General features: G+C 46.1%; 1 protein-coding gene across 1 annotated transcript in view; it reads left to right on the forward strand.

The window, feature by feature from the left end:
• Positions 1-12474, forward strand: part of ABRAXAS1 (abraxas 1, BRCA1 A complex subunit) — a 272612-nt gene that overhangs the window by 192249 nt on the left and 67889 nt on the right. Inside the window, exon 7 of the mRNA XM_086961866.1 lies at positions 8217-8301. Within this exon, the coding sequence (XP_086817992.1) occupies positions 8217-8301 (85 nt within the window). The remainder of the gene's footprint in view (positions 1-8216; positions 8302-12474) is intronic.

Here is a 12474-nt window from a genome sequence, read left to right on the forward strand (position 1 = left end):
CGAGGGTGCAAACAGGATGCACAGGCTGTAGGTGGAAAGATCACCAGTCAGAGGGACTTGGAGGTATGTGGATTGATGATTAAACTTTATTGGGTTAATGGCCCATGACAAGGAGCAATGTATCCTATCAACTAATCTCTCTAAAAGGGATATTTTATCATTTAGAGTGAGATCAATCGTAGGGACAGTTGTGGACAAAAAGGTTGTAGACAAATCCTTTGTCAACTGGTTAATGTACTCCTCTGTATAAGACAATAGTTCTGATTCCACCATGGTCTATTTAAATTTAATTAAAACAAAAGGAACCTCGCAGGTCAGCACCTGCTCAGAAGACGTTACAAAAAAGGGGGTTGACCCATGCAGTCGCGGGGACCTGGGCGCTATATGGTACATATGAAAAAAGGGGGTCCCCGCAAGAGAAGCATGTTGTATACTACACACACTGACACTACTGTAGACTAACAAACAAGAATATCAAAAGGAATTTACAGGTATTGTCATTTATTTTTCAACACCAGATATCTACTAATACCAAATTACATTCACATTTAATAAATAGCCCCAAATGGGGAGAGGAAGGAAAAGGAAGGGAAGGGTGGTGCTCAAGGAAGTGTAAAGTCAAAGAAAATAAGCACAGTCAAAAGGCAAGTAATAATTACAATATTCCGAAAAGATTCATAATAATTCAGATACAAAAGCCAAAAATCAAGGCATCCATTGCAATATATTTAACTAATGACATTCAACGAAAAGAGGAGGTACAGAAAATGTTAGAGGCAGGGATCATAGTACCATCTAAGAGCAACTGGTCTTCTCCAGTGGTACTAGTCCCAAAACCAGATGGAAGCATGAGGTTTTGTATTGACTTCAGAGCTGTAAATAAGGTCTCCAAACAAGATGGGTATCCTTTGCCAAGAGTGGATGAAATTATAGAACGCCTTGGAGAGGCTCAATTCATAACAACCATTGACCTCACCAAAGGATACTGGCAGGTGCCCCTTTCCCCAGAAGATCAGGAAAAGATCGCATTCACCACACCGGACGGTCTCTTTCATTTTACTGTCTTACCCTTTGGCCTGCATGGGGCTCCTGCTACATTCCAACGTCTTATGGACACAGTGTTAGCCCCATACTGCCAGTTTTCTGCGGCTTACTTGGATGATATAGTCATTCACAGTCCAGACTGGCAGACCCATCTACAGCATTTGAGACAGGTCCTAGAGGCATTAGAGAAGGCGGATCTACACATAAATTCCAAAGAGTCGCGCCTAGCCTTTTCTCAAGTCAAATGCCTAGGGTATATACTGGGTAACGGTCAGTTGTATCCCCAACAAGAGAAGGTAAAAGCCATTCAATGCCAAACTTTTCCCAGTAACAGGCGGGACCGCCGGGCCTTTCTTGGCTTGGTTGGGTACTACCGACCTTTCATCCCTCACTTTGCGTCCCTCTCAGCCCCTTTGACAGATCTGTTGAAGAAAACTGCTACTTCCACCCAGTTTAAACAACCTTCTTCTCAAGCCCAGGCTGCTTTTCAGGCCCTAAAAGATGTCCTCTCCTCATCCCCGGTTCTGATAACACCCGACTTTGACAAACCTTTCTATTTACAGACTGACGCCTCGGGGTTGGGCTGGGCGCTGTCTTATCACAGCATGATCAGGAAGGGAGGGAAAGACCCATCCTGTACTTGAGCAGGAAACTGTTCCCTAGGGAGACTGCCTACCCCACGATAGAAAAAGAATGCCTGACTGTTAAGTGGAGCATTGAAAAGCTTCGCTATTACCTAGACGGTCGGCATTTTACGCTATTTTCAGATCATGCCCCTTTACAGTGGTTGCAACGGAATAAAGGACGAAATGATCATATCCTCCGTTGGTTCTTGTCTTTGCAACCCTATGATTTTGAAGTGTGTCACCGGAGAGGCTCTGCTCAGACAAATGCTGACTATTTGTCCCGTTATCCACTTTCCCCCGAACGGGAAAAGTCTGGGGGGGGATGTGTCAGAGGGTCCCTTGCTCGGCCCAGACTGAGATAACTGATTCTCCGTCTTACCTACAGGCGGACTGCTACGGGCCCTTTAAGAACAGCCCTTGCTTTCTTGGTGATGGCCTCGCCTCTGGACCACCTGACTTTGTGGGCCTATCCGGTTCGACCTCTCGTCATTTGAGGGAGGACCAGGAAGACGCCGTGTCTCGGGTGGCACTGGAAGAGTCCTCGTGGGAGGGAGACGTGAAACGCCAGGAGATCAACGCGAGCTGGAGCAGGGAAGCCGAGACCAACGCGACGGAAGCGGGAGCCGAGACCAAGACTGCGGAGCCCTTCACGAGACCCGACACAGGGTGTGGAGAAGACGTCAGGACAGAACCGAAGGAGAAGCAGACACCGGCAACTGAATCGCCAGGTGGCCAACGGTACCGCGAATCGCCCAGCCACGCGAAGGAGGACGCGTGGCTTCTCCAGGTGCATGCTCGTTTGGGTTCGCTGTTTAGGATTAAGAAGGGCGGGAACGGGTAGGAGACGGGAGGGAGCGCCTTGGCACCGCAGTTCTCGAGCACAGTTCACGGGAGTACGTTGCTGTTGGTGGTGGTTCTGGCTATTCCCTCACTCCCCCTCCCTTGCGCTTATATACAAAGTGACCCGTCCCTAAAAGCCTTGTTGTCTTTTTGTTTGCCTTACATGCCCTGGAAAACCCCGGACCTCCGCCCCAGAGACTGAAGCCGAGACCACAAAGGAAGGATCCTGGACCCTTATTGTTTCTTGATTTTCACGAACGTTTTGTGTAGAAACTCAATAAAAAGAGGTCAAACGTCGCCCTCCAGTGTTGGCTCCTTCCATTCTTGTGACCCAAAGGTGACAATTATCTTATTTAGATACGCTTACATGGGCATCTCTTTCTGTATTCTATCATACTACTCCATCTAACCCTACTATGGCAAAACAATCCAAGGATGGAGCCGATGCCCATGCGCACTATCACCCAAGGGAGGAGTCACCGGCCTCGTGACTGCAAAAGACTTCTCCAAGAGAAAAACAAGTGCAATCATCCGAGCCCAACACCAGATGGCGATCTATTCATAATGTACCACTCAGTAGCCCTCTATGCCAAGAACAGATGCATACTGGTAAGTAGCATATTCCTTATCTGTGATATACATTTTTGATGTAAACGCATGCATAGCAAAGGGGTATGTATGCGTTTTAAAAATTGACATGGTAAAGACATGCTGTGGTAATGGATGCGTGGTAAAAATCTTTGTGATAATGACCGCGTTGTAAATCCTGTTACCCGCAGTGAGGAGCAAAGCTGCCTTTGCGTTTTGACTTATCCATTGGATGCTATACTTATGTATGAAAAAAATGGTGTTCAAATAAGGATTTTGCCAGATTGCTACCGTTCTATATCCCAGCTTGCTCTTCTAAAGGGGAGATTAGCCCCGGAGTAAAAGAATGTTATAATTTGTGTTTTATATGAACATTTTATTACCTGTGAAAATGCTCACAGTATTGTGCTATCACCCCAGAACTATATAATTGTATATGGTTTCCCCAACTGTAGTTCCTAATTAGTGGCCTTAAGGGATCACGGGCAACAGGATTAGGGCTATTCATTTTCGGTAGTATATCTGAGCAATTTTCCACATCATATGAATTATTGAATTTTTAGGCCGAGCTTGGTGTACGCAGCGTGAAGCGCTGTTGCCAGCGAGGCTTATTGTGGACTTGCCTCGGAAGTGGGACAGGAGATGGGCACTCGCAGAGCTTTTGGCGATTTCAGCAGGTGTACACGCATGTACAGCCACGCGCTGTGCACATCGCCTGTCCCGCTTCCGAGGCAAGTCAGCCTCCTGCAATAGCATTTTTAGGTCTCGCGACCTATCAATGCGCGCAAGCGCATTGAGCGGAGCGAGAATTCAAGTGCTCGAAATCCTCGTCAAACCAAGGGCTTCTTGGTGCGGTTTTCATTAAGTTCACGTGAATCACGTGACCAAACAAGCATGCGCATTCACGGCCGCACAGCACATCAAAGGGCTTCGCCCAGCGTGCGCTCTGCAGCTTCTCCTCCCCTAAGTAATCATGGCTGGCCGGCCGGCCGTACTTTCAGTTTCCCGGCCGCCCTGCATTATCAGGTACGTGTTGGTGACACATTATTTCACTTTGTCTCTGTGCCTGCATTTATTTAATGTTATCCTCTTGTTCATTAGGTCCTATCTCTTGCACTTAGGTCAATGTGTCTCTATCACACTCTCATTATTTCCCTTTCTTTTTCTGCCCACTTCTCCCTCCTCTCCTCTTCTCCTCATCTCCGTCTATCACTCATTCTCCCTCAGTCGCCTCTCTGCTTCATTTGCTTCTCTTGTTCTCTTGTTCTCTATCTCATTGGATTCTTACCCCCTTGATTCTTTCTCTCATTCTCTTTCTCTAGACTCTCTCTCATCCTCACGTTTCCTCTTTCTGTCTCTCACGCACTCTTTCATTGTCACCCCTGAAAGTGCGGCTGGCGAACAGCGAAACAATGTTCACTGAAAAAACATCGATTCTGGACGACGCTGGCCCGCCGCCACATATCACAGGAACACGAGGAAGTAGAGGCGTGCTGCCATTTCTGGCTGTGGGATTGTAGTGTCTGCTGCTGCTGCCTGGGAGAGCTCCATCTGCCTCAACATGGCTTTCACGGGGCTAGCAGCCTTGAACACAAAAGCACATTCCTGCCAGAGAGCCCTCCCCCACTGCAGGCTGCATCAAAACACAAACATCGCTGCGCAGACAGAGCATGTGGGCATTCCACCACACCACAGACAGCGGCTGGGGGAGGGGAACAGTGGTGACATCCAGCTGAACATACCCCACTGCTACATCAGCAAATCAGACCCCCGCCCCCACACAGCCGGCACACAAGGGGTCCCTGGAGGGTAACTTACCATCTGATGATAATGCTGGTTGGTAGGAATGTTTGTTTCTTTGAAAGAAATCAATTCCATGAGATAATCATCGCCAATCCCTAGGCATAGTTCACAATAATATAAAATATTTATTTTTAACATCACAATGAGCTGGCCCACTTAAAAAAATACGTTTCAGACTTTCGTCTATCCAGGTTTAACTCAATGCAGGATAATAAAATGTGTAACTCTCTTTGAGGCCGAGCCCTGGGCGACTGGTTTGTGAACCAGATAAACATTCACTGAGCAGCTCGAACTGCAAATGTCCAAATCTAATTGTCACGTAATTCAGAAATGGGAATAGACATTTCAGTAAATAATAGTGAAAAATATGTTAATTTGCCCTATAACTACTATAATGCATCTTAAAGCTTTTCATTTGTGCTCACTACTGTAAACAAGCACTGGCGTTGCCAATAGGTCTCGCAGTAGGAAAGTTGGAGCTATTACAATTGCAAATAACAATGCCTTTTTTTTTGTTTTCATTTTAAAAACATAAAGGGCTTTGTCATTTACAAAACCAATAGCTCCAACTTTCCTACTGCGAGACCTATTGGCAACGCCAGTGCTTGTTTGTAATGCTTACACGCGCTCCACACATGCAGCATCCCCCACTTACCTGATCTTGTGGGGACTCTGCGTTGCTCCCTGGCTGGTCTCCACGTGGCAGGTGGGGCCTCTTCAGTCGGTCACTGGCGCAGAATCACGCGGGGCTCCCTCAGCTCACGGGAGCCCCGGACACTGCCGCACGCTCATCAGCACGCATGCTCAGGACATAAGATATGCGTGTCAGCGTGTGTGTTCCTGTGAATACGCGCATTGCGCGCTTTAAGTTACCTTCTGCCCCCCCTGTCGGCTTGTTTAAATATGAACTAAACTAAAAGTTGTCCCCAGGAGCAAGAAGCAGTCAATTAGGCAGATTATCAATCCGCCCGTGCTGCTCGGAGCTAGAGAATGTCTGCGGCCAGTTTAACCGCTTCTTATGTCTCGCGCTCATCAAATGCATCTCGATGTTCGTATCAGTGGCAAGAAAGGAAGTTACTCCGGTCTTGTGGCGTCCAATGGCGAGGAACGTGCAGCGCATTCAATGACGTTTTCAAAAGTTTCTCTTCACCTAAAGTTACGAGTGAGGCGCGCGCGCAGGAGCGTATGAAATGCCAAACCTCTTCATTTTTCTAAAGTGCTCTGAGCAGGCAACAACGGCAGAATTCATCTCTTTACAAACATCCAAGTTAAATTGAGCGAAAGTAATGCATTTTCTGTGACCGCGTTGGAATTTGAGACCTATATGTTACACACAGATCCCTGTAGCATGCACCGAACACACAGAGCTATCTGCCGTTTTCACAGCTTCCAACCAATGGGACCTCGTGGGCTCGTCACAAAAGCCCACGATGGAAAGAATTCTGGTCAGCCAAAGGTTACTCTAGGTCGGCGTATAAGGGCACTGTGTAAATTTCAGTAGCCCGTAATGAGCCAATATTCTGAACATACATCAAACACAGCCGGGTTGTGCACTAAGCCTTAATTAGGTCTCGATGCCCAGAGCGTCCAGACCGAACAGGACGCACCCCCCTACTCTATAAATTGTTCCAGCATCAGTGCCTACACTTCTCAGAAGAGGTGCAGCATTTTTGATGGGACAGTAGCCACTCGTCTCAGTAGCAAACAAGTGCCCCGGGAGGGCGAGTGCCAGTATATATTGCCATCTCAAGCACTGCTCATAAGCGTCATGAAAAGGCCGTTGGAAAGAATGACGCCATTTCCTTGGCAGTGAGAGCACAGAGAGGCACTCTGTCACCAAGCGCTGTAAAAAAAAGTGTATAACATATTGGTGGAGTTTCTGGGGCACCTGCTTCATAGCTCTACCTCTCCTGGCGTAATAATGAGGGATTGGTTCGTTTTCAAACACGTTAGAAATGCCCGACGTTGTAAGCAGTGAATCTGTATGTAATTTTTTTTAGTTTTCATCGAAGAGTTGGAGGTGCTATCGCATCTCACCCATGGCTTTCCCATGCTGTGGATGGTCTTAATTTTTCAAGCCTTTTCCTGGAGGGTTAAACCGACTGAAAAAGGAAGAACAATGCTTAATTTGCATCCTAACATTATTGTTGCATGGCTTTATTGTCGCATCCGACTGAAATACACTGCACTCTGAGTTATGCGGATGTGTGGCCTGTTAGCTATGCAGTCTGAGAACTACATTCTAATCCCTGCTTCCCCTCGAGAGCACGTTGTGTGAGTGACCCTGAACAAATCACTCAATCAGTGGGTGCGTCATTTCCTTTATTCGTCAAAAGAGGGAGTGGTTCGACACGGGCTAGATGTGCAGTGTCCAGCATCGGAAGAGTCCGATGAATCCCAGATTTTTAGTTTGTTCACCCAAATGGAAAACATTTCCAAACAGCGAATGAAAACAAAATCATTTACCTCGACAGTGGCTTTATCGAACAAGCATTTGCAATGCAATAGGTCTCGCATTTACGCAAGTTTGAGCTATTGGCAATGTAAATGAAAATGCCTTTTATGTATCTTTTAGTTTTTAAAACATAAATAAAAGGCAGTGTCATTAACAATGCCAATAGCATAAACTTGCGTAAATGCGAGACCTATTGCATTGCAAATGCTTGTTTCATTAAGGATGTAGAAAATGTCAGCCGTTAATTAATAACTGCAAAAAATTAAGCATTCTATGGGATGGAGGCAGAAATTGTGCAATTTCTGCCAGAGAAGTGTTCGCATCAGAGGATTCTGTGCAGTGGGTGGAAGGATATTAGACCTGAGAAAGCAGGACTGCACAGCAGGTTCATTCTGGTGGTGGTCTAGTCTAATTGTGGTCTTTTATAGACCACACAGTGACAAGCTTTTCTTGGGGCAGCTCTGCTACTTACTATTACTACATTAACAAAACACGTGGTGCTGAGTTTGGTGCAAGCAGCAGCTGTCTCTTCTGTGTTTTGTTTGTTTGTGGAACTGGCTGATTTTAATTGCAGTCTAAGTACCTTTCATGTACCCTTTCTTAATCATAATTATCTTAATTTTAGGCTAAACTGTGAAATTTGTACCTGCTTTCCTTTTTCTATTAACACCATAAGATTGTCCTTATTTTGTCATTTTACCACCTTGTCAACTGTTTTAAAATTCCAGAGTGTTCCTTTTATGTTCCAGTTCATCATGTATGTAAGCCCTATTGGAATAAAGTGAGGGGAAATGTTGTTAGTCAAATTAAAGTAAGCAAATATATGCATGGTAAAGATTTTGTTTGCTTTTTGTCCCAAGGTCGGATTTTTTTAATGAAGATGACACTTTGAAGGAAGTTCATAAGATCAATGATATGTATGGCACGCTGAATGAGGAGCTTAAGGTAAAGATGAAAGCTTCCGAGTTCTTCCGAATGTCCAATGTGGATGGTGTAATTGTGTTGCTCATATATGCTCTGTGTCATCCTGTTTCATCTCGAGTATGCTATTTCTCACTAAGTACAATTTCCGGAATCTGTGGCTGCCAATGTAGTATCTTCTATTGAGGAGGACAGTTAGGAATATTCAATAAAGCATCTTCTTGTTACGTAGCTAGTGGGGTTTGTAGGAAGGTGGATACCTGACTATGGTTACCCCAGATGTTTTGCCTAGTGTTTAGCTGGTTTTCGGCTTAGTTGGCCTGGGATCCTGCTAATCAGGGCCCCAGGCTATCTGCTCTCTCTGTAAAATGGACTCCATGTACCCTAGGTACATCTCAAATTGGATATTGGGTCACTGTATCAGCCCCTGTACAGTGTACTATAGGGACCCAGGGCATAGGTGCATCCAAGGCCTACCAGGGGCTGCAGCATATCTTTCGCCACCCCTGGCTGGCCATCCAAAATTACACAACTGGCTGATCACTCAGCTGGGGCAAGGTGGTGTAATCACCCCTTGCTTAGATATAGTATACCTATGTCTAAACCTATATCTGGACACATATACACCTATAAGTCACTCCTATGGCAGGCCTTAACAATCCTGGAGGCAGAGTGCTTGGTTTTATGTGAGATGGTGCTCTAGCATGAGCTGAGCCTGTCTGCAGCTTTCGGGACCAACTCCCTTAGCTGTTCTGGGATATTGCCATACCATATACTCTTAATTGCATCATGAACCTCACAGTTAAATGCTATCTTTGGTTTGGCTTTATCAAAACATGTCCTGTAAGGTGTCATATGCTTTGGAATACTACTACCCCCTCGCCAGTCCTGGCGACGGGGGTAGCATTCCACCCTTCTAGAGGGAGAAGACATGTTACTTTCCTTAAACGCGGTTAAATCTAACCAGAGCCTCAGCATCACAAAATGGATCCTGCTGCCACAGACACAAGTCTTGCCTCCTGCTGCTGACTGAAACTCCGGCAGAGGAGGCCTGGACAAATGATATCCTGTCACAAGGAGGTGTTAGTGGATTGGGGCAGGGAGGGCTGAATGAAACTAGACACTGCCTGGGGCGCACAAGGCGTCCCATGCATAGTCCAGTTCAAACCGGTGCTGGGGCACTCCAGCCCCAGCTCTGGCGCGAAACTGGACAAAGGGAAAGGGGTGTAACCACCCCCTTCCTGGGTCCCACCCATAGGAGGGACCTAGCAGGTGATCCAGCCCCTAGATTTGGAATAAAGGTAGGAGCTGTGCCAATGCAATTTAGATCATCCTAACTGAAACTTTGAAACGAAACTCTGGACCCTTTGACATCCTACTCAACGTAGAAGACTGAAGAATCTCCCTTGTGGTCAGGGAGTGGCCACCCTGTGCAAGCAGGCACCATCAGCGCATCAAGACTTTCTTTGCTGTTGCTCCCGCCAGAGCTCTAACGACAGAGACCGACAAGACCTGGACTCCCAGACTTCCAACAGCCCGATCCACAGTCCTAGCAAAGCTTAGTCCCGTGGGGGCGATGAGAGACGTGGGACCGGCCATCTTGAAAAGTCGACGAAGTGCTTCCAGCGCAGCTCCTGAGGCACCCTCGACGTTGTGCTTTGGGGTTTGAGAAGCCTCAGCTCCGAGCAGCCTGTGCTCCAAAGATCACCTCTCCACACTCTCCGAGTGCTGCGTGGGGCCCTTTTGCACTTTTCCTGCTCGACGCGTTGTCTGATCACTTGCCCGTTGGCTAGTGGCCTCTGTGACAACGAAATCTTGAAACTACACTGCTGGTCTGGTTGCTCCAGCCCGGCCCCAGCTCCCCTGAAAAGGAGCCATTGATCTGACCCTCCCGGTCCGATCAAGAAGACATCTTCGAGTCCTGCGTGGGTTGCCTGTGCCAAGGCTTGGTGACTCCGAATCGAGTACCGACACTGCCGACAGCAAGAGCCTTCATGGGACAGCTCGTGTTCACCAGCTGGGCATCCTCGATCCTTCCTGGTCCACGTGGCAGCGGAGACAAACACCTCGACAACACCTGATTGCAACCCGACATCGCCTGGTTCCTTCCTGGTTCCTCGCTGGTCACTGGCTAGTGATCTGAATTCTGTCCCCTCTGCTTTCAGGTACTCTTCATCTTCGATCCACCCTTAGATCCAACCGGACTCTTCTCTCGTGGCCGCCTGCAGCATCTTTTCCTCCAGGCTCAATAGAACTTCACGACGAAACCCGACACACTTCGGCACCTATGCACCCGCTTCCTGTGGGTCAGGTAACGATATAACTCCAGTGCTCCTATAGTGGTTTACACCTCTAGTGTCCTAGTTTTAAGTGGCTAAGTTCTAGTCCAGTCGGAAGTCTCCGAAACCTAACACTCTATGATTTTTACGCACCATTGACTTGTATGGTAAACGCGGTTGCCTACAGACTCTGCACCCGCATCCTGTGGGCCTCCTATGTCCTAACCTTCGTTAGTCCAGTGTAGGCCCAGCGATTCCTAAGGCCCTAGGCCTGTTCATTGTTCGTGACGTGGTACTTATACCACTTTCTTAATATATGGTTTGAGTGGACACCTGGCCTATCCATAATTGTGCAGCTTATTGTATGTTATACTATGTTCTTTGTTTAACGATTGTGCTCCTGTGCTCATAAAGAGCCAAGGGGATTATTCTAGAAATAAATACATATATTTTTGTAATATATAACTTGTGGGGTGTCCTTTCATTTGGTATTTAAAAGGATTGCATATGGTAAAACAGCTGGCTTCACATGCCCTCTTGAGTTTAGCCTAAGACTGCTTTTGTCCATGCTACCGCTAGGATAGCTGGTCTATAAGGTTGACTTGCAACCAATCACCATAAGGGTCGTTTGGACTGGTTCACGGTGCTCACTAGAATAGTGAACATAATATACCAGGCCAACTTCTCACAGGGTTCCTTCCTGCATGGTATGCGGTGAGCAGGTCTCGATGCAGGGATCCGCGTAAGATGACCAAAATTTACTAAACAAAAACTAGGATGCACCAGACTTAAAAGTAGAACTACAATGTTGTAACGCCCCTTCAAGTGGACCGAGAAAGGGTACAGTGACACATCCCACTAACGTAGATGACAGTTGCCATTTGTGAAATGTTCAGATAAGTAGAGTAAAATAATGTTTGTTAAAAAATGCGAATAATTCCTGTGTAGCACACCTCACAACTACAGGGGCAAAATTGTATATATTAAAAAAAAACTCTATATTATTTTATATATATATATATATATATATATATATATATATATATATATATATATATCACACCGCGCGTCATGTGATCAAGGGCCAGGGAGGCCCAAAAGCTAGGTGCGGGGGTTTGAGCACTAAATAAACGAAAATTGCACCTTGACTTTGGGTCCGCAGTCGTCTTTTGACAACGTTGTGAAGTTCGACTTTCCTGATATATATTTATTAACAGTGTAACCAACATATTACTCTAGCACTGAATGAAAGTGATAAATTTGGGTTCATATAGCCATACCAATGTGCATATGAGGAAGGGATGTCTATTTAGACCAAGATGTGTGTATATATATGAAGTAGAAAGAATTTCTGCAACAGAAGTGGAAAATTTTAAACCATGTATATATATGAATTTATTTATTTATATGCAATTTTTAGGATTAATACATGCTTCATATATGTATTTATATGCCTTAGAACCTGTAGGGCACTATGCCCTTTATCCTTCGCTAGTCTAGTGGAGTATGTTTTCACTGTTTACTAGAATGTGACACGCACAGCTGTACTCAATCAAGCACTAGCACTTTAAATTCCCTTGTTTGTGTCCATGGCACCTATGTGATCAAGCCTCTTTTGAGGTGAAACGCGTCATGGTGGATTGCAGGCTGTAACTCTTGGCACAGAATAAATTCACTGAAGAAACTGCACCTACTTTGTGGTCTCGCTCCTTTCGTTGTTCTGCAGGGGAAGCAGAAGCTAAAACGACGACTTTTGGAGATATATATATATATATATATACCAGAAAAAGAGACGCTTCTTCTGGAGTACTGGGACCCATGAACGTTGGCGCAGATACCAGCGAAGCAATCCGGTTAGTCAATATATCCAAGGAAAACAAAGTTCGTCTTGCGCTCTCAGGCAATCGGGCAATGGAAT

Source organism: Lissotriton vulgaris, chromosome 3_1, assembly GCF_964263255.1.
Source record: "Lissotriton vulgaris chromosome 3_1, aLisVul1.2, whole genome shotgun sequence".
Taxonomy (NCBI): domain Eukaryota; kingdom Metazoa; phylum Chordata; class Amphibia; order Caudata; family Salamandridae; genus Lissotriton; species Lissotriton vulgaris.